The 27,265-nt window shown below is 39.7% G+C and overlaps 1 protein-coding gene across 1 annotated transcript in view; it reads left to right on the forward strand.

Moving 5' to 3' along the window:
- The window catches only part of CATSPERE (catsper channel auxiliary subunit epsilon), a 192,176-nt gene that overhangs the window by 111,167 nt on the left and 53,744 nt on the right, over positions 1-27,265 (forward strand). Inside the window, exons 12-17 of the mRNA XM_064276949.1 lie at positions 5,797-5,855; positions 8,379-8,454; positions 14,021-14,073; positions 19,928-19,978; positions 21,461-21,494; positions 21,563-21,642. Coding sequence (XP_064133019.1) covers positions 5,797-5,855; positions 8,379-8,454; positions 14,021-14,073; positions 19,928-19,978; positions 21,461-21,494; positions 21,563-21,642 — 353 coding nt within the window. The remainder of the gene's footprint in view (positions 1-5,796; positions 5,856-8,378; positions 8,455-14,020; positions 14,074-19,927; positions 19,979-21,460; positions 21,495-21,562; positions 21,643-27,265) is intronic.

Raw genomic sequence — 27,265 nt, forward strand, 5'->3', positions numbered from 1 at the left:
AGCTGAAAAAAACTAAGGAAAAAATTCAAGTCTCTAGTCGCAATATTGAAGGAGTCTAAGGGGAAAATATTTAGAGCCCCACGGGTCTGTGGGGGTCTGCATGTTGCTGTGATGCTGGAAGCTATATCACCGGTATTCAGATATCGGCAGGGTCACCCATGGAAGACAGGTTTCAGCTGAGCTTCCAGACTAAGACAGACTAGGAAGAAGGGCCCGGCAGTCTACTTCTGAAAAGCATTAGCTCACTCGTCTGTGCCGAGAAATATGGGAGACAGCTTGCTGGCCAACTGACTGGAAGAGATCCATATTTATGCCTATTCCCAGGAAAGGTGATCCAACCGAATGTGGAAATTATAGAACAATATCATTAATATCACATAGAAGCAAAATTTTGCTGAAGATCATTCAAAAACAGCTGCAGCAGTATATCGACAGGGAACTGCCAGAAATTCAGGCTGGTTTCAGAAGAGGATGTGGAACCAGGGATATCATTGCTGATGTCAGATGGATCCTGGCTGAAAGCAGAGATTACCAGAAGGTTGTTTACCTGTGTTTTATTGACTATGCAAAGGCATTCGACTGTGTGGATCATAACAAACTATGGATAACGCTGCGAAGAATGGGAATTCCAGAACACTTAATTGTGCTCATGAGGAACCTTCACATAGATCAAGAGGCAGTTGTTCGGACAGAACAAGGGGATACTGATTGGTTTAAAGTCAGGAAAGGTGTATGTCAGGGTTGCGTTCTTTCACCATACCTATTCATTCTGTATGCTGAGCAAATAATACAAGAAACTGGACTATATGAAGAAGAATGGGCCATCAGGATTGGAGGAAGATTCATTAACAACCTGCATTATGCGGATGACACAACCTTGCTTGCTGAAAGTGAAGAGGACTTCAAGCACTTACTAATGAAGATCAAAGACCACAGCCTTCATTATGGACTGCACCTCAACATAAAGAAAACAAAAATCCTCACCACTGGACCAAAGAGCAACATCACGATAAAGGGAGAAAAGACTGAAGTTGTCAAGGATTTCATTTTACTTGGATCCACAATCAACAGCCATGGAAGCAGCAGTTGAGAAATCAAAAGATGCATTGCATTGGGTAAATCTGCTGCAAAGGACCCCTTCAAAGCGTTGAAGAGCAAAGATGTAGCCTTGAAGACTACAGTGTGCCTGATCCAAGCCATGGTATCTTCAGTCGCATCATATGCATATGAAAGCTGGACAATGAATAAGAAGACCGAAGAAGAATTGACGCCTTTGAATTGTGGTGTGGGGGAAGAATACTGAATATACCATGGACTGCCAAAAAAATGAACAAATCTGTCTTAGAAGAAGCACAACCAGGATGCCCCTTAGAAACAAGGATGGCGAGACTGCGTCTTACATACTTTGGACATGTTGTCAGGAGGGATCAGTCCCTGGAGAAGGACATCATGCTTGGCAGAGTATAGGGTCAGCAGAAAAGAGGAAGACCCTCAATGAGGTGGATTGACACAGTAGCTGCAACAATGGGCTCAAGCATAACAACGATTGTAAGGATGGCTTAGGACTGGGCAGTGTTTCGTTCTGTTGTGCATAGGGTCGCTATGAGTCAGAACTGACTCAACAGCACTTAACAACAACAACGGGAAAATACTGAACGAAACAGAAAGCATCAAAAGAAGATGGAAGAAAATACACAGAGTCACTGTAACAAAAAGAATTGGTCAACGTTCAACCATTTCAGGAGGTAGCATATGATCAAGAACCAATGGTACTGAAGGAAGAGGTCCAACTTGCACTGAAGACATTGGCAAAAAACAAGGCTCCAGGAATTGATGGAATACCAATTGAGATGTTTGAACAAACAGATGCAGCTCTAAAATCTCATTCATCTGTGCCAAGAAATTTGGAAGACAGATACCTGACCAACTGACTGGAAGAGATCCATATTTGTACCCATTCCAAAGAAAGGTGATCCAACCGAATGTGGAAATTAGTGAAAAATATCATTAATATCACACAGAAGCAAAATTTTGCTGAAGATCATTCAAAAGCAGTTGCAGCAGTACCTTGACAGGTAACTGCCAGCAATTCAAGCCAGATTCGGAAGAGGCCATGGAACAAGGGATGTCATTGCTGATGTCAGATGGATCCTGGCTAAAAGCAGAGAATAACAGAAAGATGTTTACCTATGTTTTATTGACTGTACATTCGACTGTATGGATCATAACAAATTATGGATAACATTGCGAAGAATGAGAATTCCAGAACACTTAATTGTGCTCATGAGGAACTTGTACTTAGACCAAGAGGCAGTCATTTGAACAGAACAAGAGGATACTGAGTGGTTTAAAGTCAGGGTAGATGTGTGTCAGGATTGTATCATTTCACCGTACTTATTCAAACTGTATGCTGAGCAAATAATCCGAGAAGTGGGACTCTATGAAAAAGAATGCAGAATCAGGATTGGAAGAAGACTCATTAACAACCTGCATCATGCAGATGACACAACCTTGCTTGCTGAAAGTGAAGAAGACTTGAAGCACTTACTGATGAAGTTCGAAGGCCATAATGTTCAGAATGGATTACACGTCAACGTAAAAAAAAAAAAAACTAGTAAACAAAAATCCTTCAACTGGACCAATAAGCAACATCATGATAAACAGAGAAAAGACTGAAGTTGTCAAGAATTTCATTTTACTTGGATCCACAATCAATGCCCATGGAAGCAGCAGGCAAGAAATCAAACAACATATTGCATTGGGCAATGTGCTGCAAAAGAACTCTTTCAAGTGTTAAAAAGCGAAGATGTTTCTTTAAGGACTAAGGTGAGCCTGACCCAAGCCTTGGTGGTTTTAATGGCCTTGAATGCATGTGAAAGCTGGACAATGAATAAGGAATACCTAAGAAGAATTGATACCTTTGAATTATGGTGTTGGTGAAAAATATTGAACATACCATGAACTGCCAGAAGAATGAACAAATCTGTCTTGGAAGAAGTGCAGCCAGAATACTACTTAGAAGCAAGGATAGCGAGACTACATCTCACATACTATGGACATGTAATCAGGAGGGACCAGTCCCTGGAGAAGGACATCATGTTCGGTAAAGTAGAGGGCCATAGAAAAAGAAGAAGACCCTCGATGAGATGGATTGGCACAGTGGCTGCAACAATGGGCTCATGTGTAACAACAATTGTGAAGATGGTACAGGCCAGTGTTTTGTTCTGCTGTACATAGGGTTGCTATGAGTCTTAACCGACTCCATGGCGCCCAACAACAACAACAATCTCTCTCTGTTTAGTTACTGTATTTACACACTCTGTTTAGTTATTGTATTTAAATTTATAGAAGTTTGTTTTTTCTTTTTTAAAATACACTCACGCATTTTATAGTTTCTTCTACACTACAGATATTTTCAAGCTTGTAGTTTAGTTCTGCAAAACTAGTAAGCATATCTGTTTTATAATCCACATCTAATAGTTCCACATCTGAAGTCCGAGCATGTCTGTTTCATCTGTTTTCTCTCCCAAAATTGCTGGTGGCATTGTGGTTAAGAGCTACAGCTGCTAACCAAAAAGTCAGCAGTTGGAATCCACCAGGTGCTCCTTGGAAACTGTGGGGCAGTTCTACTCTGTCTTACACGGCCACTATGAGTCGAAATCAACTCTGCGACAGCGGGTTTGGGTTTTTGGGTTTTTTTAAATTGTTTATACTGGTTCTTGTTTTCTTGTGTGCTTGATTATCTTTGACTGTGTGCTGTTCATTGTCCTTGAAAAATGTTATTAGCAATTCCCCTAGGTCTAGTAAGAACATGCCTTACTCTGGAGATGATCTGTGTTTGCTATTGTGAGATACCTAGGGGCACTACTGCACTGGGACTTCCTCAAATCCCCTGAGTCACCCAAGCAAACAATTCTGCGATATAAATTGCCTATAGCCACAAATTTTAAGGAGATGATTTTTTCCTTTTCTTTCTTTTTCTGATCACTCAATGGCTGCAGTTCCTGAAGGATTGAGGGAAGGGCAAATTTAGTCCTGGTTTATCCTTACTCTGAGAGTAGAGGTTTCTGACTGCATTCGTTAATGTAGAGAGGATCTCTTATTTAACCCCCTACGTTAAATGCTTCCATTCTCTAGGCTGAAAAATGCTTTTAGGGAAAAAGTAGATTATGGGTGCTGATGTTCTGCCTTACTTTCTAGAGTCCCAATTTCCCTCAGAATATGGACTGGCAGTTCCCACTATCTTGTCAGTTACTTGATACTTTTAAGGTGTCATTTAAAATATCTGACATTTTTAGTATTTCTTGTTTGTTTGCTTTCATGCTTGTTTTTAAGAGGGAGATTTTGTTCGTACAACCTAGTCCACCGCTACTGAAAATGGAAGTCTACATGTCACCTCTTAATTATTTATAATGATGTGTTTTTTAATAGATGATCACATTTACAAAATATGTTTTTTTAAATATGTCCTTTGTGTGGATATTTTCAGTATTCATAATTTCAAATAATACATATGTATGTAGGTTGAGTTACAGACCTAAGTTCAAATGCTTTTTAAATTACAATAAGCAAAGCTTGGAGAATATAATTATGTTTCACAAAAGGTAATGTTAAAATTTGGAGCCTAATTATGGACAAGGGTATTCTTATAAAGCTATTTTTATGATTACACGTAAAAGAAAGGATCGTCCTTGATAGCATACAGGTATAAATGTCACCATCAGCCCTTTCTTTAAACTTGGAACTGGATTCACTTTTAATTTAATGAACTTCACAGCCTTCAACTCTATCACAAAAGAGTATACGTTTTCCGTTGCACCACTTCCAGTATCTGAGAAAATAAACCTTGTCTCAGAAATAAGTTTTTTTCACTAAGGTTGTTATTTAGAGGCATGGAATCTCTGTTCTCATTACAACTGATTGTCCAAAACCAAATTTAAGCAACCTTTCTCTCTCGCTCTTTCTCAATACATATATATCAAGACTTCTGAAAAGTAGTATAGGGATACAGAGATTGTAGTTACTATACTTCAAAAGTGTAGGGCTTATCATTTTCTGCCTCTACTAGCATGTGTGTTCTATGAATGGCTTTACCCTGAAAATATAACATCCTTATGGAATGCTAAAAATTGAGGTGAAACATATCCCAGAGGGAAGAAAACAGCACGATCATACGTAAAAAGTAGATGAGCATTTACCAAAAAAATTACTTACTCAAAAACAACAGAGAAAAGGCTTGGACAAACAATTCCTCATAGTCTCAAAAGTGACAGACGATACAATATCTGTAATAATTCAGAAACCTCAAGGAAGAAATAAAAAATCTCAGAAACAAGGTTATTACAAAATAAAGTAAAACAGGTTTGCTAAGCTCAGGAAATAAATAGAAAATAAGAATAAGAATACTGCAACAACAAAGTCAAATGAGGAAGGAGAGGGGGCAATATAAATAAAAATACTATGATGATAGAAAATTGAAAGGAAAAATAACAAAATGTAACAGAGTACATCTAATATATAGATAATTGGAGTTTCTGAAATAGAAAAGAAACTGGGAAAAAAGTGCTAAATACATACATTTTTTCTTAGCTAACAACAACACAAGCTAAAGGGACGTTTAAATCTGTCTTGGAAGTATACATTGTGTCCTAGGAAAATCTGATTTTGAGTCATCAACATTAACACATGCCCTAATGAAGGTGTTTTATGTGAATGGACATGGAAAGCAATATGCTACTAACGTGCCCGCCCCACTCCATTCCTGCTTGACATAAACTTTTTAATTTTCTTTTTTAGATATCAACATTTTCTCAGGCTGTAAATTACGAGGCAGTAGGTGATTACTTCAAGTTACAGTAAGTATGATTTTTAAAAGAACCTATTCAATATTAGTTGGCATCAACCTAATGGCAACAGATATGGGGTTTTGGGTTATTTGATATTACATATGCCACTCAGGTCACTGATTTGTAGGCGCTCATCTATTTAAATGGCCTCCTAGCCTTTTAAATATCCAGAATTCAAGTTCCTTTAACTGCCTAAATAGATAAGAAATTAGCGCTTAACTGTATGAAAATGTAAACTATTCCTGGTAGTTAAATGGAAACCTGACCTGTCTGAAGGTTCCCATTCACCCAAATGAAGATGGGAAATAAAAAATTAAAAAAAAAGCTATTTCTTAATTCAGTAATTTTCAAGCACGTTTTATCATTAATTCCTGTCCCAAAGTCTTGTCATTTGGTACTTAAGCAAAAACAAAAACTCTAATATCACAGAAAGGTTTGAATGGGAGTAGAGTCAGATAAAACACCACCTTTGACCCTTGGGATAACATAACACCTAAGCACTTAAAATTTCTGGAGGAAGACAATTAGTCCGAAGTTGTGTCTTGAGGCATTTATATGGCTGTCCTTGGAGTCCCCGGGTAGTAGTGCAAAAGGTTAATGAGCTTGGCTGCTAACTGAAAGGTTGGAGATTTGAGTCCACTCAGCGGCGCCTGGAATAAAGTCCTAGCAATCTCCTTCTGAAAGACCCGCCACTGAAAACCCTGTGGAGCACAGTCCTACTCTGACACACATGGCCTTGCCATGGGTCAGGATCAACTAGACAGCAACCGGTTCATGGTTGGCCTCGTAGCCCAACTCAATATTTTCTGGAAAAATGGCATTTTTATATGAAAAAGTCCGTTTAGTCTGCTGCTAGTGAGTTTGAGTACCCATTCTATGCCAAGTACTTTCTAAGTGTTTAAAATACATAGTGAACAAGAAAGGTAAAGTACTCTTCTCATGGAACATATCTCTAGTGGGAGAAGACAAACAGCAAGTAAACAAATCAATAAACAAGATAATTCCAAATGGTGATAGGTGCTATTAAGAAAACAAAGCAGAATGATGTGACAATGGCCAGGAAGGGCAGGGAGAAAATGATACTTTGGACACAGTAATTGGGGGAGGCTCAGTTCATCAGTTTCCCCTTCACTCACCAACTTTTTCTTGGTCCATCTAATGTTGTGGGTACCTTTGGGTATTTTTTATTTTGTGGATATTTACTTAGAATTCTATAGTTATAGAACAGACATAAAATGATCCAGGATACTTTAAGTCAGTCTGAGGCTTGAGTGAAAACACAAAAAGCTTTGAAATCAGTCATGGTAGGAAAAAAAAAAATCTACCTATAAGAGGAGAAATTGTGTAGCAAATTGAAGATGCAATATTTACTTTAGTCTCCTTTATAGCTCTACACAATATTACCGGATTTATCAAAGATTCTATCAAATCGTAAGACCCCTAGTATTTTTATGTATCACTAACAACAACAACAACAAAAAAGCCCGTTATGCTTATTTTGGTTGTTAGTTGCCATCAAGTCGATTCCAACTCATGGTGACCCCATGTGTGCAGAGTAGAACTGCTCCATAGGGTTTTCAAGGTTGTGACCTTTCAGAAGCAGATCACCAGGCCTGTTTTCCAAGGTGCCTCTGGTGGGCTTGAACCACCAAACTTTGGGCTAGTAGTCAAGGACTTAACTCTTTGCACCACCCAGAGACTCCTACTCTCCTTGAAAGACACCATAATTATAAGATGCTTCCTGATTGCAAAGGTGTTAGTCTTAGGATTGATGGAACACAGTAGCTGTTTTAAAAAGTGCTATCTGTATCCTCACTTATTTATTATGTTTTATATGATAAATTAATAAATATAAAAAAAGTAATGAATGCTGAAAGAAACAGCACATTTGTTTGTGGTTATTTTTATGTGTGTGTTTGTTTTCTCCCAGTTTTTCTGGAAAAGTAAACATCTGAGTAGGTGTGGGGTGTGAATAAAGCTTTCATAATTTCCACTTTTGTTATTTTTGAGTCCTCACATTTTGCCTGAACATAAAATGATCTATGTGCTCTTCTGAGTCTAGAAAGGCATTATGTTTGACCTTTATTGTCCCAAAGGTGTATCAACAGGTGGTGGGGGAGAATCTGTAACATCTAGAGGAAGAACCGATGCACTAGCCACACCCTTAGAGTCCCGTCAGGAAGTAGGACAAGATGTCACCAGCAGATCTCCATCCTCCAGGGACTGGGGCTGTTCATGAAATAGGGGGCAGAAATGCTGATAGAAGCTCATTCCTTTTTCCCAGTGAACCAGCCCTATGCTGGTCAAAGTGTGGGACACCATGAGATGGGAGTGACTCTAAGAGATGACCACAGCGCAGAGTTGCCTTAGCAGAAGCAGCAAACAGTTACCACCACACACTCTGGGCCTCTAGAGTTCATGGTGGATTCAATCCCATCATGTGCATAGGACTTTTCATCTGTCTACACAAGGCAGATTCATGTCTACATCTCTCGTGATTCTATACTAACCTGCATGGGTTGTTTCTCCTAGAGACCAGACCTCAGGTCTTGTGCTTTACAATGTTCAGCCCAGTAGATATTCAAAAGCATGTATAACACCCAAAAAGGTAAGTGACATAGGTAGAAGATTGAAAAATTTACTTCAAGAATTCATAGGTGGTAAACTATGAATAATTATGTATATTACCACTCCCCTAGCAACATTTCGTAATGTTTCACTGTAGAGATAGGATTATTTATTTTTTTATCATTGTCGTAAAAATACATACAGCACAGCATTTCCCAATTCATCTTTTTTCAGGGGTACAGTTTAGTGATATGAATTACATTAAGCATGTTGTGCAACCACCGCCCCATTTTACCTAGTTTTATTTTACTTTGGAAACAGAAGTTCAGATTTCTGCCTTCCATAAGTTTGCCATCTAACGTTAGATATAAAAACATATACAAAAATGTAAAATTATTAGTTTTTGAAGATAAATTAAAATGTGTAAAAGAAAACAAAAGTCCTCACAACTGGATCAATAAGCAACGTCATGATAAACAGAGAAAATATTGAAGTTGTCAAGGATTTCATTTTACTTGGATCAACAATCAATCAATGCCGATGGAAGCAGCAGTCAAGAAATCAAACAATGTATTGCATCAGGCAAATCTGCTGCAAAACACCTTTTATTTATTTATTTATTTAGCTTTAGGTGAAAGTTTACAGCTCAATTAATTTCTCATACCAAAATTTATACACATATTGTTACATGGCCCTAGTTGCAATCCCTGTAATGTAATAGCACACTCCCCCCTTCCATCCCAGGTTTCCCATGTCCATTCAACCAGCTCCTATTCCTTTCTGCCTTCTCACCCTGCCTCCAGACAGGAGCTGTCCATTTAGTCTCATGTATCTACTTGAAATAATAAGAAGCACACTCTTCACGAGTACTATTTTATGTTCTACAGTCCAGTCTAATCTTTGTCTGAAGAGCTGGCATCAGAAATAGTTGTAGTTCTGGGTTAACAGAGTTCAGGAGCTGTGTCTTTGGGTGTTCCTTCAGGCTCAGTCAGACCATTAAGTCTGGTCTTTATACATGAATGTCACCAGGAGGGCGCAATCCTTGAAGAAGGACATCATGCTTGGTGAAGTGGAGGGTCAGTGAAAAAGAGGAAGACCCTCAACAAGATAGACTGACACAGTGGCTACATCAATGGGCTCAAACATACCTACTATTGTGAGGATGGAACAGGGCTAGGCAAACTTTCATTCTGTTATTTATAGGGTTGCCATGAGTCAGAGACAACTCGATGGCACCTAACAACAATAACAGCAAAAGAAAACTGAAACGAATGGGAACAACTAAAGTTGGATATGGTTTGTCAGAGAAGACGGCCACCTCTATTCTGTTATTCATTCAAACAATTCAACCATTTATTCACTCAGAAAAATGTATTGTGTGCCTGCTATGTTTCTACGTTTCAGTCAGAGTGCTAGGTAATGGGAGTTATGAGGATGAAAAGACCGAGTACCTGCTGTAGAGGTAAACATAAGTTAGTGTAAGAGAATGTGGTATACACAGTAATCAAATACTGCAGAGGAAAGAATGAACAATTTTAACTGGGAAGGAAAAGGTGAAAAGAAGGTGATAGATAAAATGACTATTGAAGAATAAATAGAAATTCAGCAGGCAGGTGCAAAGGGAATTCCAGGAAAAGGCATATGCAAAGTACAGAGGTACGAAGTAGCAGTGGGATATTCAGGTAACTGAAGGTATTACGAAATTAAACAATATTCCTGACAACAATAACTCCTTTGAGTCTATGTTCCACACTTGGGGATGCTTTCTCAGCCCAACACTCAATTAAACATATACTTAGCACCTACAATATGGCAGGCAGAGCCCTGGTGGCACAGTGGTTAAGAGTTCAGCAGTTCAAATCCACCAGCCACTCCTTGGAAACCTTATGGGGAAGTTCCACTCTGTCCCACAGGGTCGCTATGAGTCGGAATCGACTCAAGGGTGATGGGTTTGGTTTGGTTTGTTTGTTTTTGTATGGTAAGTGTCATGCTATACATGGGAAATACAAAGTTAAGTAAGACATGGCCCCTGTACTTCAGAACCCTAGTACAAGGAACCTGTTCCTACCAGGGCTCAAGGTTCCCTTTTAGAGGAACCCCTGAACTAAGGGAGTACCTGGGTAGTGCAAGCAGTTCACGACCTTGGCTGCTAACTGAAAAGCTGGCGGTTCGAGTCTACCCAGAGGCACCTTAGAAGAAAAGCCCAGTGACTTACTTCTGAAAAATCAGCCATCGAAAACCCCATGGAGCACAGTTCTACTCTGAAACACACAGGGTCGCCATGAGTCGGTATTGACTCAATGGCAACTGGCTTTTCCTGAACTGAGGCAGACATGATCTTTCATCAAGCGGTGCTGACACAAAGTACTTCCCCAGGAAATTGCCCGCAGTTGCATGTCAACTACTTCCCTATCTGCCTCCATGCAACCCGCCCAGCTTAATCTGTTTATAAGGCAAGAAACCAAAACCTGGTTTATCCAAGTGCCTGCCCCAGTCTGGGTCTGTGTTTTCTATCATCAGTCCACTGACAGCTCCTCTCTGTTCCAACAATGATACTTTCCTGAAACACTGTGGTTTCTTCCAGCCCTTTCCCTCTCTAACCTATAGATTTTTTATGGATCCCTGTTCACTCTATTCTGCACAGCCTGTTATTAGAAAGGCAGGCTACTCTAATCTGAGTTCAGATCCAAGCTCTACCACTTACAAACTTGGGTAGGGTATTTAAACACTCTGGTTGTCAGTTACCTCATTCATAAAATGGAAGATGTAACATCTGCCTCACAGCATTGCTGAGAGTATTAAATAAATAATAAATAGTTTATGTACAGTACCCAGAACAGTGCCTGTCACATAGTAATTATATATTATTGGTTTCTTTCTCTTCCATCCTTGGCACACTCCAAGACATACACAGGTCAAATCTAGCCACCAACTGCAGGTAGTGTGTTCTGGCCGACCACTGAGACAGAATGTAGAGCATTGCAGTGATCCTTTAGACAATATGATATGGCAATGTGTTCTTGTGGAGGCAGATTCTCTAGTCATACAAAAATCAAAACCTGTTCACAGTTACAAGGTTTGTCCTCAACCACAGGGACTTTTCTCCGTGCCCTTATACCCACAAGCAAGCATGTCGAGTGTGCCCTATAGAGACACAGGACCCAGCTCTGTATGTACATGTAACCACAGCCTATAGACTTCTCTTCCAGTTGAATGAAGTTGTTGTTGTTAGCTGCTGTTGAGTCAGCCCCCAACTCATGGCAACTCCATGCACAATGGAACAAAATGCTGCCCAGTGAAGTCAGGCCCTTGTTAAACTTGCTGACCAAACGAACTATGGATTGAGCCATTTGAATGGGAGCCTGTCGTCTGTGTCACTTATTCCTGATAGTCTGCAGCAGAGCAGCAAATTGACCTTGGAGCTCTAACAGGGCCACAGCTCAGTTTTTAACCAGGCACCAACAACCAGGAATGCAGCGAAGCCAGTCTGGTTTACTGGTCCCCTGAGGGCATTGATAATTCCTTCCAAGCTGAATTTTCCCAGGGAGGGATAACTACAACTCTCTGATAAAAAAAAAAATACTATCTACTAAAATGTCTGTGTTGAGGCCCTTTAAAATTCCTGCCCTAGCTATTCTGTCCTAGTCAGAGGGAATTTGTTATGTCTGACTCAAAGCTAAGGCAGGATCTGTCCACCCTGTCTCTGCACTGAAGAGACTAGTAGTTCATAAAAAAAACCAATGCACTTATTGTTTTCATTTAGACCATCTGTCACAAGCTATCTAGTTAAGTGTCCAGGCCTGGGGAACAAGTGTCAGTCCTGCCACAATGGGTGCCCTAGAAAACAGGCTTATTCACACTCTGTACCTACAGCTCTGTTTTAAGATCCACCTACAGGTTAGCTCATATTTTTAATACTACCCATGGTTGTTGATTATGAGGCCAGGGATGATTTCTGTCAACTAGGACCTGAAAGAGAAGGGACGTTACGAATAAGATCATCAAGTGATACCGGGTTGTGACTACAAGAGATTTGAAGACCTCAGCCAACCACTTATACCACATGGATAACTTAGTAAAGATAAAGGACAGGCCCATGTTTCTGAACACAGTTGATGGGAAGGCAAAGATTTGATGATAATGGGCAGCAAGGACTGTGGTTAGAGTTGTTGAAAGATCAAACTCAAGTCCTGTGATGAGATCAGGTGGCTCAGGAAACAAAATCTATGAGCTTGTGCTGTGGAACTTGTCTTTTAAATGAAGCTTGAAAGGTCTTGGTTTAGCAGGAATGGCTCTTTAAATCCACTAAACTTGGCTGGCCATCCCTATCTCCACCGTCCTAACTCCCAAACCCCTCTTAGAGGGAAGTGAGTAATAGGATGTCTTAGTCATCTAGTGCTGCTGTAACAGAAATACCACAAAAGGATGGCTTTAACAAAGAGAAATTTATTCTTTCACTGTCTGGTAGGCTACAAGTCTAAACTCAGGGCATCAGCTCCAGGGGAAGGCTTTCTGTCTCTGTCAGCTCTGGAGGAAGGTCCTTGTTATCAGTTTTCCCTTGGTCTGGGAGCATTGGAGTGCAGGAACTTCAGGTCCAAAGGATGAGCTCTGCTCCTGGTGCTGCTTTCTTGGTGATATGAGGTTTCCATGTCTCTCTGCTCACTTCTTGTCTTTTATATCTCAAAAGAGATGGGCTTAAGACACTACCTAGCCTCGTAGGCCTCATCAATATAACTTGATGCCACCAATCCGTCTTATTACGTCATAGTGATGGTATTTACAACAGGTAGGGAAATCACATCAGATGATAAAATGGTAGACAATCATACAAGGGAATCATGACCTAGCCAAGTTGACAGATATTTTTGAGGGACACAATTCAGTCCATGACATAGGGCTTTTCCAGGTTCACCTTGTGGAAATACGGAACATACAGTGCCATGTCTAATGCAGAATGCAGGTGTTCAGATACCACTTAGAAAGGGTGGAAGAAAGCTAGGAGTAGACAGCAGTGAGTAAGTTGTCCTGGAGCCAGGTAGAAATAGAAACAGGCATCCCAGTTAAGAGAAGCCAAAGGCTTATTTCACCTAGCATGTTTTCAAAGTTCATCCACGTTGTAGCATGTATCAGGACTTTATGACTGAGTAATATTCCACTGTATGATATACCACACAGAAAATGTCCACCCTGAAGGCCAAGGCAATATGCCAACTGGAGTTTGGGACATCACGAGTTTGAGATTAAGTGAATACACAAGTCGAAACCTGCCCACTGAGTCAGAGGTGCAAGCTGGAAGCGCAGAGTTAATAGTCATGGTTGTTGAGATGATGGTGAAAGGTATCATTGGATCGGCTCTCTGAATAATGATGTAAGAAAGAAGAGAATCAACCTTTAGGCCTGTGAGCAGTAAGAACGAAAGGAAGCAAAGAAAGAGAAAAAAGTGACCAAAGAAGAAGGAGGAAAACTGCACAGAGCAAAATAACCAAACTCTGTATTTAAAAAGTTATTATTTCAAATCTAAGATGCAATTGCTTTCAGCTTTAGTAGTATTTTAGATCATGTGAATCAGAACCACTGAACTTACCATCTGTATTACTTCATTTTAGGTATTCCAAGTAGCTGTTGGCTGTAATTCCAAGAAATACATTGCTGTTAAAGGGCAAGTTTATTTCCATTTGACCAGGCTTACTCTTTAAGTTTTGAAACGAGTGGTGAACTAAGTGGTAGTTATTATCAGTAATATTAGTCTAATGGCTGACATGTCCAAAATGAAATCCAAAATTGAACTAACATTGCTGTCCAGTTTCAGCTGGTTTGAACTTTTTGCTGAGTCAAATATTACACTGGAATCATATTAAAAGAATTAATCCCTTTCTTTATCATCAGCATTTTTTCTTCTTCCCCTTTTAATAGAGTCACTTTACATCTGTCCCCCTTACCTCTCTCACCTCTGCAGTCTACAGCTCATTCCTAGAAAAATGAAGAGAAGCACCTCTGTTTTCCATCTTACACGCACCAGTTATAGTTTTGCTTCCTCCAGAGAATCCCAGGAGCCCTGGTGGTATAGTGGTTAGGAGCTTGGCTGCTAACTACAAGACTGGCAGTTCAAATCCACCAGCTGCTCCTCGGAAACCCTGTGGGGCAGTTCTACTATGTCCTGTAGCGTCGTTATGAGTCACAATTGGCTCAGCGATGGGGCTTTTTTTTTTTTTTCCAAGAATCCCAAGCTGTGAATTTTATCTTATTATGGTTCACATATGGTTACTATGGTTTTTTTTTTTTTTTACTGTGTTAAAACATAAAATTTGCCATTTTGACAATTTTTAAGTGTACAATTCAGTGTCGTTAATTACATTCACAATGTTGTGCAGCCATCACCACCGACTTTTCCATCACCCCAAACAGAACCTCTGTGTCCTTTAAGCAGTACCTCCCCTTCCTTGCTTCCTCCCAGTCGCTGATAACCTCTAACCCACTTTATATCTCCATGAATTTGCCTATTCTAGATATTCTATGTAAATTTCCACTTCATACACTGTGTAACCTTTTGTGTTTTTGTGTCTGGTCTACTTCACTTAGCATAATGTTTTCAAAGTTCATCCATGTTGTAGCATGTGTCAGTACTTTATGGCTGAATAATATTCCACTGTATGTGTATACTACATTTTGTTTACCCATTCATCTATTGATGAACACTTGGGTTGTTTCCTCTTTTTGCTGATTGTGAATAGTTCTGCAATGTACCTTCACATGCAAGTGTCTGAGTCCCTTATTTCAGCACATCGGGTTTTGTGTCATCCATTTGCCACAGCTCTACTATATGTGGGAGAATCAACCTCAGCATGTATAAACCTGTTTAAGTGAGGTTAAATGTATAATGGAGAGGGCAATTTTTTGTAATTCTTTTCTTTTGTTTGGGAGTGGGGGTGAGAGTGGTAGGGCACTGGCTCTTATCTGAGTCTACTCATGAAATGACTTATTCTCATCCAAAAAGTCTATCATCTGTCATTCTAATAATCTCCTCAATTGTAATAATCCATTGCTGGATTGATAATTAAATGTTCCCATCCCATTCTGTAAGGAATTTTGCATTTACTAACACCTTTGTACCCAAAATTCCTTTTCCAGCAGACACAGACATTGTCTGATATATATAGCTCGTACCATCCTATTTCTGGAATGTCCTACATCCATGCTACTCAGAATATGGTCTAAGGTTCAACACTGGCATCACTTGGGAACTTGTTAAAAATGCAGACTCAGGTAGCACCTCAGGCCTGCTGAATCAGAATCTACATTTTAACAAACTCTCCAGGAGATTAGTTGTTCTTGTTGTTGTTAGGTGCCGTCGAGTCATGTACAACAGAACGAAACACTGCCTGGTCCTGTGCCATCCTTACAATCGTTGTTATGCTTGAGCTCATTGTTGCAGCCACTGTGTCAATCCACCTCGTTGAGGGTCTTCCTCTTTTCCGCTGACCCTGTACTCTGCCAAGCATGATGTCCTTCTCCAGGGACTGGTCCCTCCTGACAACGTGCCCAAAGTATGGAAGACGCAGTTTCACCATCCTTGCCTCTAAAGAGCATTCTGGCTGCACTTCTTCCAAGACAGATTTGTTCGTTCTTTTGGCAGTCCATGGTATATTCAATATTCTTCACCAACACCACAATTCAAAGGCGTCAACTCTTCTTCGGTCTACCTTATTCACTGTCCAGCTTTCACATGCATATGATGTGATTGAAAATACCACGGCTTGGGTCAGGCGCACCTTAGTCTTCAGGGTGACATCTTTGCTGTTCAACACTTTGAAGAGGTCCTTTGCAGCAGATTTGCCCAATGCAACACGTCTTTTGATTTCTTGACTGCTGCTTCCATGGCTGTTGATTGTGGATCCAAGTAAAATGAAATCCTTGACAACTTCAATCTTTTCTCCGTTTATCATGATGTTGCTCATTGGTCCAGTTGTGAGGATTTTTGTTTTCTTTATGTTGAGGTGCAGACCATAATGAAGGCTGTGGTCTTTCATCTTCATTAGTAAGTGCTTCAGGTCCTCTTCACTTTCAGCAAGCAAGGTTGTGTCATCTGCATAATGCAAGTTGTTAATGAATCTTCCTCCAATCCTGATGGCCCATTCTTCTTCATATAGTCCAGCTTCTCGTATTATTTGCTCAGCATACAGATTGAATAGGTATGGTGAAAGAATGCAACCCTGACGCACACCTTTCCTGACTTTAAACCAATCAGCATCCCCTTGTTCTGTCCAAACAACTGCCTCTTGATCTATGTAAAGGTTCCTCATGAGCACAATTAAGTGTTCTGGAATTCCCATTCTTCACAATGTTATTCATAATTTGTTATGATCCACACAGTCGAATGCCTTTGCATGGTCAATAAAACACAGGTAAACAACCTTCTGGTATTCTCTGCTTTCAGCCAGGATCCATCTGACATCAGCAATGATATCCCTGGTTCCACATCCTCTTCTGAAACCAGCCTGAATTTCTGGCAGTTCCCTGTCGATATACTGCTGCAGCCGTTTTTGAATGATCTTCAGCAAAATTCTGCTTCCGTGTGATATTAATGATATTGATCTATAATTTCCACATTCGGTTGGATCACCTTTCTTGGGAGTAGGCATAAATCTGGACCTCTTCCAGTCAGTTGGCCAGGAAGCTGTACTCCATATTTCTTGGCATAGACGAGTGAGCACCTCCAGCGCTGCATCTGTTTGTTGAAACATCTCAATTGATATTCCATCAATTCCCGGAGCCTTGTTTTTCACCAATGCCTTCAGAGTAGCTTGGACTTCTTCCTTCAGTACCATCGGTTCCTGATCATGTGCCACCTCTTGAAATGGTTGAATATCGACTAATTCTTTTTGATATAGTGACTCTGTGTATTCCTTCCATCTTCTTTTGATGCTTCCTGCATCATTTAATATTTTCCCCGTGGAATCCTTCACTATTGCAACTGGAGGCTTGAATTTTTTCTTCAGTTCTTTCAGCTTGAGAAGCACTGAGCATGTTCTTCCCTTTTGGTTTTCCATCTCCAGCTCTTTGCACATGTCATTATAATACTTTACTTTGTCTTCTCGGGAGGCCCTTTGAAATCTTCTGTTCAGTTCTTTTACTTCATCAATTCTTCCTTTTGCTTTAGCTGCTCGATGCTCAAAAGCAAGTTTCAGAGTCTCCTCTGACATCCATCTTGGTCTTTACTTTCTTTCCTGTCTTTTCAGTGACCTCTTGCTTTCTTCATGGATGATGTCCTTGATGTCATTCCACAGCTCGTCTGGTCTTCAGTCATTAGTGTTCAATGCATCAAATCTGTTCTTCAGATGGTCTCTAAATTCAGGTGGGATATATTCAAGGTCATATTTTGGCTCTTGTGGAATTGCTCTGATTTTCTTCAGTTTCAGCTTGAACTTGCATCTGAGCAATTGATGGTCTGTTCCACAGTCAGCCCCTGGTCTTGTTCTGACTGATGATATTGAGCTTTTCCATAGTCTCTTTCCATAGATATAGTCAATTTGATTTCTGTGTATTCTATCTGGCAAGGTCCATGTGTATAGACGCCATTTATGTTGGTGAAAGAAGGTATTTGCAATGAAGAAGTCGTTGGTCTTGCAAAATTCTATCATTCAATCTCCGGCATTGTTTCTATCACCAAGGCCATATTTTCCAACTACTGACCCTTCTTCTTTGTTTCCAACTTTCGCATTCCAATCACCAGTAATTATCAATGCATCTTAACTGCATGTTCAATCAATTTCAGACTGCAGCAGCTGATAAAAATCTTCTATTTCTTCATCTTTGGCCCCAGTGATTGGTATGTAAATTTGAATAATAGTCATATTAACTGGTCTTCCTTGTAGGCATATGGATATTATCCTATTACTGACAGCATTGTACTTCAGGATAGATCTTGAAATGTTCTTTTTGACAATGAATGCAACACCATTCCTCTTCGAGTTGTCATTCCCAGCATAATAGACTATATGATAGTCTGATTCAAAATGGCCAGTACCAGTCCATTTCAGCTCACTAATGCCTAGGATATTGATGTTTATGCATTCCATCTCATTTTTGATGATTTCCAATTTTCCTAGATTCGTAATTTGTACATTCTAGGTTCCGATTATTAATGGATGGTTGCAGCTGTTTCTTCTCATTTTGAGTCATGGCACATCAGCAAATGAAGGTCCCGAAAGCTTTACTCCATCCACGTCATTAAGGTCGACTCTACTTTGAGGAGGCAGCTCTTCCCAGTCATCTTCTGAGTGCCTTCCAACCTGAGGGGCTCATCTTTCAGCACTATATCAGACAATGTTCCGCTGCTATTCATAAGGTTTTCACTGGCTAATGCTTTTGAGAAGTAGACTGCCGGGTCCTTCTTCCTAGTCTGTCTTAGTCTGGAAGCTCAGCTGAAACCTGTCCTCCATGGGTGACCCTGCTGGTATCTGAACACCGGTGGCATAGCTTCCAGCATCACAGCAACACACAAGCCCCCACAGTACGACAAACTGACAGACACATAGGAGATTTGTAGGGGTATGAAAGATTGAGAACGACTGCTCTAAGGAAGGGTGTACCAAAATCAATTCCCAGTAGCACTGCATGCAGAATTCCTTTCCAGGCCCCTGGTTTCCTTCCTCGGTAAGATGTAAATCAACTTCAATCCGTTTCTTGGAAGGTCTAGACGGTAATTGTCAAACTTGGTTGTTGATGAGAATCACCCGGAGAGTTTGTTAAAAACCCAGATTTCAGGATCTTACTCCACACCTCTTCGTCAATGATCCACTGCTTTGGAACCCTAAAAATAGCCCTAATATCTTTGATTCAGATTTCAGTGGGCCTAAGGTTTTTTTTTTTTTAAGGTTTTAACAGTTTGGTGTCCAAGGTGCTCCAGGAAAACCATGAGAGCTGTCAATGAAGGACTTCTATTGGGTCCAATTTGGGATTCAGGTTATGGGGTTGTCTAGACCTCTAAAAAAAATAAATAAGGTCATGACTAGGGTTCCCTTCGAAGTACACTGGAAGCAGCCAGTCAAAATGGTTAAATGAATAATTTAACTTACTAAAAACTCTATCATTTCATAGATCATTATAGTTTTATGTCTCCCTGAAGCCTAACTAGAAATTATGTTAATCCTTGAAGTGGCTCCTTACCTGCACAATTTAGTCTCCAGTAGCAAGAAAGCTTGCAGTAAAAAAAAAAAAAAGTAAATGTGGGATAAAACAACCCAAAGGAATTTTCTTCATTTTAACAGATTTTCTATGAATTTTCAATAAATATGTGTCAAACATATCAGGTCAATCAGTAGATTTCAAGCTGATTAAAAAGAATCAGAAGAAGAAATGCTGGGGACATGGACCAGTCCCAGAGATTCTATTCGGAAAGGAATGATTGTGGGATACTCTCTAGTTTGAGAATGATTGAGCTCAGGGATTAAATGTTTATGCAGATATATAAGGAATGATGATATTACAACTTCATTGTGTTTTACTTTTTGTAGATTTTCTAAAAAAGGATGCCTTCGGCACAATTTTTCTTACGTGATTGAAAAGTAAGAAATAGTTTTTAACATAAGCACTGAGTTTTATATTAATGTAGTACCAGTGATTTAATCAGTTGGTATCTATTCAATGAATTCCTATCAGCATCCATGTGTTTGGACTGACACTGTGCCAGCAGCTTTAGCATTAAGCAAAATGTATAGAGACAATAATAACGTTTCTGAGACAAACAGGAGAAAGTGAGTCATGGTCTCCCTCTTCAATTTAACTGGATAAATAAAGCAAGTTTCATTCACATATGTGTAGTCTCAAATCTCATAGTGTTCCCTCTATGTTTAAGGAAGACCCAAGAATTCTTTTTCCCTACCTAATTTTTCTCTTAATTCTACACAACTATATCTAAGCTAGTCAGAATTTGCAAATGTACCAAGATAGTCCTGGTTGCAAACATTCCACGAACTGAATTTTTTTGCTATATTTTGTATTTATTTTATATATACTTATTTATTTTTAATAAGATTATTCATTAAAAACATAACAAAATAAAATCTGACTTGTGTCTTTTTAAGACTTCTCATATCAACATATCATTTTCAAAATATTTATTAGGCTGTCAAAAGGTTATAAGTCCACAGCCTCTGAAATATTTGCAAGAGCTTTTGAAAAGTGGTGAAATTTTCTAATTTAAATCCTATTTAATTAAGCTGAATGACAGAGTGTTTAACCACTCGACATATCCTTGTTTTTATTAAACTTTAAGGCAGGGTGGGAAGATGAGGGAGCCTAGATGCTCCGGGTTGCAATGCTTGGTGAAGGCAGAAGGTGAAATACAGGGGGTAAAGAGAAAAGGTTTAATAGGTAGTGAGGGCATTGCCTTTTAGTGTTTATGTAACATCTAGATCTTAAGGGTAAGAATATGAAGTAGACTATCTCCACTATCATGGGAATTTCTCGAGTTCTATTTTCTGGAACATGGAGCATGTGGCTGGGGAAGGCCATGCGACTTTGAGCATTGACAAGACAGGAAATATGTGGGAGAGGGTGGTTTTGAAGGAGTAAACCCTTGAGCTCATGAAGGGGAAGGATTCCATGAGAGCAAGAAATCTAAATTAGGATGTCGCTGAAGTTTTAGTTCTATTGTTACTGATTCTGAACTACTTTATTCTTTGATCTCTTAATATTTTGGGAAGAACTGCACTGGAATACCACAATGCACATGAGCTTTATGATCATGTCTCCTTCCTAGTAGTAAAGCAAGTTTTGTAGCCTTGAGCGCGTTTCATACAATTTCTGACAATGGTGCCATATACAGAGCACAGGATAACAATTCACACCTTGGTGATTGTTGTAAGAACGTGGAAAGTGCCTGAAACATAGTAAGCACTCAATATTTTGTAATTTTAGTTACCTATTTGATTTTTGTGACACCTTCTTACCTAGGAAAATCTTTATCTAAATAAAGTACTGGTTTTTGGTTTTTAAGTTTGAAAAGAGGAAAGGGAAGTAAATAATGTAAAGTGTCTTTTTTACAGGTCATATCTGAGGCATCGACCATCTAAAAACTTGGTAAGAAAATTATAATGTTGTCAATGGGTTAAATGTATAAAACAACTAAAGCATTTTTCCTTTTCTAGAAAGTAAAATATGATTGGGAAAAGTATGGCTGCCCATTAAGACTTGATTTCAGAAAAAAGTTTAAGCCTTTGATTCAATTGTAAGTACTCTCCAAAATTATGCACTTATTTTGAGAGTTTCAAAATGAAATTGTGGAAGCAAGCTTAATTAATCATTTATTTAATAATAAATTCTTGGGGGGCACCCAATATATGGGAGACTTGGTTTTCAGTACTAGTTACACAAAGTTGGATAACTCACAGCCCCTGCTTATTCGAGAAGGGTGCGATTTAGTAGCTGAGACACAAGTGAGACTCTTTTCATTGATGCAGGCAGTATCCCAACCCTTGTTTTTCCTCTGTAAATCTCTTCCCCAGATTCTACCACCCTGCCTCCCTGTTTGACAGGAATGACCTTTTCCCAGGTGACTATGATTTCTCTTTCCATGAGCCAATAATAACTGAGAGCTTGCAAGGAAAGAAATTAGATTCCTGACACGGGAGATTTCAAAAATTATCCCTAAGTTTATTCTTATGAATAAGATTTCATAATAAAAATATCAATCAAGTGTTATGAGGAAGGCTTATCCAAGTAATTTTGTGTGGGTTTGCTTGCTTCTCTGACTTTATTCTTGATTTATGACTATAAAAGTAATACAGCTTGTCATAAAATTAAAAATATAGAAATATATGAGATAAATGATTTATGTTTCTAATGTTTCTGCTATTGTAAACAAAGTTGCTATGAATATCCATTTATGTACATGTTTGCTGTTAGAATAAATTCCTGGACTTGAAATTCTTATGTCTAAAATGCCAAATTTGAGTCAAGGCTTTCAGCTTTTGGGTACCTCTTAGGGTGGAGGCAACTTCAGCGATCTCTCAGAATGGGTAGGCATGGCAGCAATGAATCAGGAGCTCCAATTTAGTTACGCTACTGGAGCTTTCCCTGCTGGGATCCAGAAGGCCTCTCCCGCCATGCTCTCCACCTCACCCCTCACCCATGTGGCAGTTCTGAGATTCTACAGCGTGATCTATCTATCACTCTAAAAATCACACTAAAAATCTCCCTGTCATGGGTGCTCTGTGCTGTCAGGCTAATCTGCTGTTTAGTTTCTATCTTCTTCTAGACATCTAATCATACAATCACTTTTCCTGGTCACCCTAGGCATGCCTTCCTCCCTGGAAGCCTAGTTGGTTTTTTTGTTTTTTTTTTTTAATAATTTTTATTGTGCTTTAAGTGAAAGTTTACAAATCAAGTCAGACTCTCACACAAAAACCCATATACACCTTGCTACACACTCCCAATTACTCTCCCCTTGATGAGACAGCCTGCTCTGTCCCTCCACTCTCTCTTTTTGTGTCCTTTTCGCCAGCTTCTAACCCCTTCCACCCTCTCATCTCCCCTCCAGGCAGGAGATGCCAACATGGTCTCAAGTGTCCACCTGATCCAAGAAGCTCGCTCCTCACCAGCATCCCTCTCCAACCCATTGTCCAGTCCAATCCATGTCTGAAGAGTTGGCTTTGGGAATAGTTCCTGTCCTGGGCCAACAGAAGATCTGGGGGCCATGACCACCAGGGTCCTTCTAGTCTCAGTCAGACCATTAAGTCTGGCCTTATGAGAATTTGGGATCTGCATCGCACTGCTCTCCTGCTCCCTCAGGGGTTCTCTGTTGTGTTCCCTGTCAGGGCAGTCATTGGTTGTAGCCAGGCACCATCTAGTTCTTCTGGGCTCAGGATGATGGAGTCACTGGTTCATGTGGCCTTTTCTGTCTCTTGGGCTCGTAATCATCTTGTGTCCTTGGTGTTCTTCATTCTCCTTTGATCCAGGTGGGTTGAGACCAATTGATGCATCTTAGATGGCCACTTCCTAGTGTTTACGACCCCAGACGCCACTCTCCAAAGTGGGAAGCTGAATGTTTTCTTAATAGATTTTATTATGCCAATTGACTTAGATGTCCCCTGAAACCATGGTCCTCAAACCCCCACCCCTGCTATGCTGGCCTTTGAAACTTTCAGTTTATTCAGGAAACTTCTTTGCTTTTGGTTTGGTCCAGTTGTGTTGACCTCTCCTGTACTGAGTATTCTCTTTCTCTTCACCTAAAATAAAACTTTAGTGAATACCCCTTTCCCTCCCTCTCTCCCTTTCCCCCCATAGCCATCAAAGAATATTTTCTTCTCTGTTTAAACTATTTCTCCAGTTCTTATAATAGTGGTCTTATACAATATTTTTCCTTTTGCAACTGACTAATTTCACTCAGCATAATGTCTTCCAGATTTCTCCATGTTATGAAATGTTTCATGGATTCATCACTGTTCTTTACTGATGCATAATATTCCACTGTGTGAATATACCACAAATTTATTTATCCTGTCATCCATTGATGGGCACCTTGATTGCTTCCAACTTTTTACTATTGTAAACAATGCTGCAATGAACATGGGTGTGTATATATCTGTTTGTGTTGTTGTTTTTGTTGTTAGGTGCCATCGAGTCAGTTCGGACTCATAGCGACCCTATGCACAACAGAACAAAACACTGCCCAGTCCTGCACCATCCTTACAATCATTGTTATGCTTGAGCTCATTGTTGCAGCCACTGTGTCAATCCACCTTGTTGAGGATCTTCCTCTTTTCCGCTGACCCTGTACTTTACCAAGCATGATGTCCTTCTCCAGGGACTGATCCCTCCTGACAACATGTCTAAAGTATGCAAGACGCAGTCTCGCCATCCTTGCTTCTAAGGAGCATTCTGGATGTACATCTTCTAAAACACATTTGTTCGATCTTTTGGCAGTCCATGGTATATTCAATATTCTTCGCCAACACCGCAAGTCAAAGGCATCAGTTCTCCTTCGGTCTTCCTTATCCATTATCCAGCTTTCACATGCATATGATGTGATGGAAAATACCATGGCTTGGGTCAGCCACACCTCAGTCTTCAAGGTGACATCTTTGCTCTTCAACACTGTTCGTATAAAAGCTCTTATTTCTCTAGGATATATTCCAAGGAGCAGGATTGCTGGATCTTATGGTAGTTCTGCATCTAGTTTTTAAAGGAAGTACCAAATCAATTATCAAAGTGGTTGTACCTCAATGGTTGTAATCTTATGGAAGTAGATTGCCAGGCCTTTCTTCTGCGGCACCACTGGGTGGATTCAAACTGCCAGTTTTTTTGGTTAGTAACTGAGTGTAAACTGTTTATGTCACCCAAGGACCTAATAGTGTGCTTTTGTTGTTGTTGTTAGGTGCCGTCAAGTGGGTTCTGACTCATAGTGATCCTATGTACAACAGAATAAAACACTGCCCAATCCTGCACCTTCCTCACGATTGTTGTTGTGCTTGAGCCCACTGTTGTAGCCACTGTGTCAGTCCATCTCATTGAGGGTCTTCCTCTTTTTCGAAGACACTCTACTTTACCAAGCATGATGTCCTTCTCCAGGGACTGATTACTCCTGATAACATGTCCCAAGTATGTGAGACATAGTCTTGCCATCCTAGCTTCTAAGGAGCATACTGGCTATACTTCCAAGGCAGATTTGTTTGTCCTTCTGGTAGTCCATGGTATATTCAATATTTTTTGCCAACACCATAATTCAAAGGTGCCAATTCTTCTTCAGTCTTCCTTATTCATTGTTCAGCTTTTGCATGCATATGAGGCAATTGAAAACACCATGGCTTGAATCAGGCACACCTTAATCCTTAAAGTGACATCTTTGCTTTTTAACACTTGAAAGAGTCTTTTGCAGCAGATCCACCCAATACAGTGTGTAATTTGATTTCTTGACTGCTGCTCCAATGGGTGTTGATTGTGAATCCAAGTAAAATGAAATTCTTGACAACTCCAATCTTTTCTCTGTTTATCATGATGTTGCTTACCGGCCCAGTTGTAAGGATTTTTGTTCTCTTTAAGTTGAAGTGTAATCCATACTGAAGGCTGTAGTCTTTGATCTTCCTCAGTAAGTGCTTCAAGTCCTCTTCGCTTTCGGCAAGCAAGGTTGTGTCATCTGTGTAATGCAGGTTGTTAATGAGTCTTTCTCCGATCCTGATCCCACACTCTTTTTCATATAGTCCAGCTTCTTGGATTATTTGCTCAGCATGCAGGTTGACTATGTATGGGGAAAGGATACAACACTGACACACACCTTCCCTGACTTTAAACCACTCAGTCACTATCCCCTTGTTCTGTTCAAATGACTCCCTCTTGGTCTAAGCACAAGTTCCTCATGAGCACAATTAAGTGTTCCGGAATTCCCGTTCTTCACAATGGTATCCATAATTTGTTATGATCCACATAGTCAAATGCCTTTTCGTAGTCAATAAAGCACAGGTAAACATGTTTCTGGTATTCTTTGCTTTCAGCCAAGATCCATCTGATATCGGCAATGATGTCCCTTGTTCCACAACCTCTTCTGAATCCAGCTTGAATTTCTGCCAGTTCTCAGTACTGCTGCAACTTCTTTTGAAGGATCTTCAACAAAATTTTACTCGCATGTGATATTAATGGTATTGTTTGATAATTTCCACATTCGATTGGATCACCTTTCTTTGGAATTGGCATAAGTATTGAACTCTTCCAGTAAGTTGACCAGGTAGCTGTCTTCCAAATTTCTTGGCATAGACGAGCGAGCACTTCCAGGGTTGTGTCCGTTTGTTGAAACATTTCAATTGGTATTTCGTCAATTCCTGGAGCCTTGTCTTTCACCAATGCCTTCAGTACAACTTAGACTTCTTCTTTCAGTACTGTTGTTCTTGATCATATGCAACCTCCTGAAATGATTGGACAGTGACCACATCTTTTTGGTATAGTGACTATTCCTTCCATCTTCTTTTGATGCTTCCTGCATCGTTCAGTATTTCCCCCATAGAATCCTTCAAAAATTGCGACTCAAGGCTTGATTTTTTTTCTTCAGTTCTTTCAGCTTGAGAAATGCTGAGTGTGTTCTTCTCTTTGGTTTTCTAACTCCAGGTCTTTGCACATTTCATCGTAAGACTTTACTTTGTCTTCTGGAGCCACCCTTTGAAATCTTCTGTTCAACTCTTTTACTTCATCATTTCTTCTATTTACTTTAGATACTCTACATTCAAGAGCAAGTTTCAGAGTCTCTTCTGATCTCCACTTTGGCCTTTTTTCCCTGTCTTTTTGATGACTTTTTGCTTTCTTCATATATGATGTCTTTAATGTCACCCCACATCTCATCTGGTCTTTGGCCATTAGTGTCCAATGCATCAAATCTATTCTTGAGATAGTTTCTAAACTCAGGTGGGATATACTCCAGGTCATACTTTGGCTTTCATGGGCTTGTTCAAATTTTCTTCAGCTTCAATTTGAACTTGCATATGAGCAATTGATGGTCTGTTCCACAGTCTGGACCTGGCCTTATTTTGACTGGTTAAGTTTTTCCATCATCTTTTTCCACAGATATAGTCAATTTATTCCTGTGTATTCCATCTGGCGAGGTCCACATGTATAGTTGCTGTTTGTGTTCTTGAAAAAAGGTATTTAAAATGAAGAAGTTGTTGGTCTTGGAAAATTCTATTATGCCATCTCCTGAATTATTTCTGTTTTTTCCATGTTTTCCAACTACCAATCCTTCTTTGTTTCCAACTTTCTCATTCCGATTACCAGTAATTATCAATGCATCCTGATTAAATTTTCGATTAATTTCAGACCGTAGAAGTTGGTAAAAATTGTCAATTTCTCCATCTTTGGCTTTATGGTTG

The sequence above is a fragment of the Loxodonta africana genome, chromosome 25 (assembly GCF_030014295.1).
Source record: "Loxodonta africana isolate mLoxAfr1 chromosome 25, mLoxAfr1.hap2, whole genome shotgun sequence".
Taxonomy (NCBI): Eukaryota; Metazoa; Chordata; class Mammalia; order Proboscidea; family Elephantidae; genus Loxodonta; species Loxodonta africana.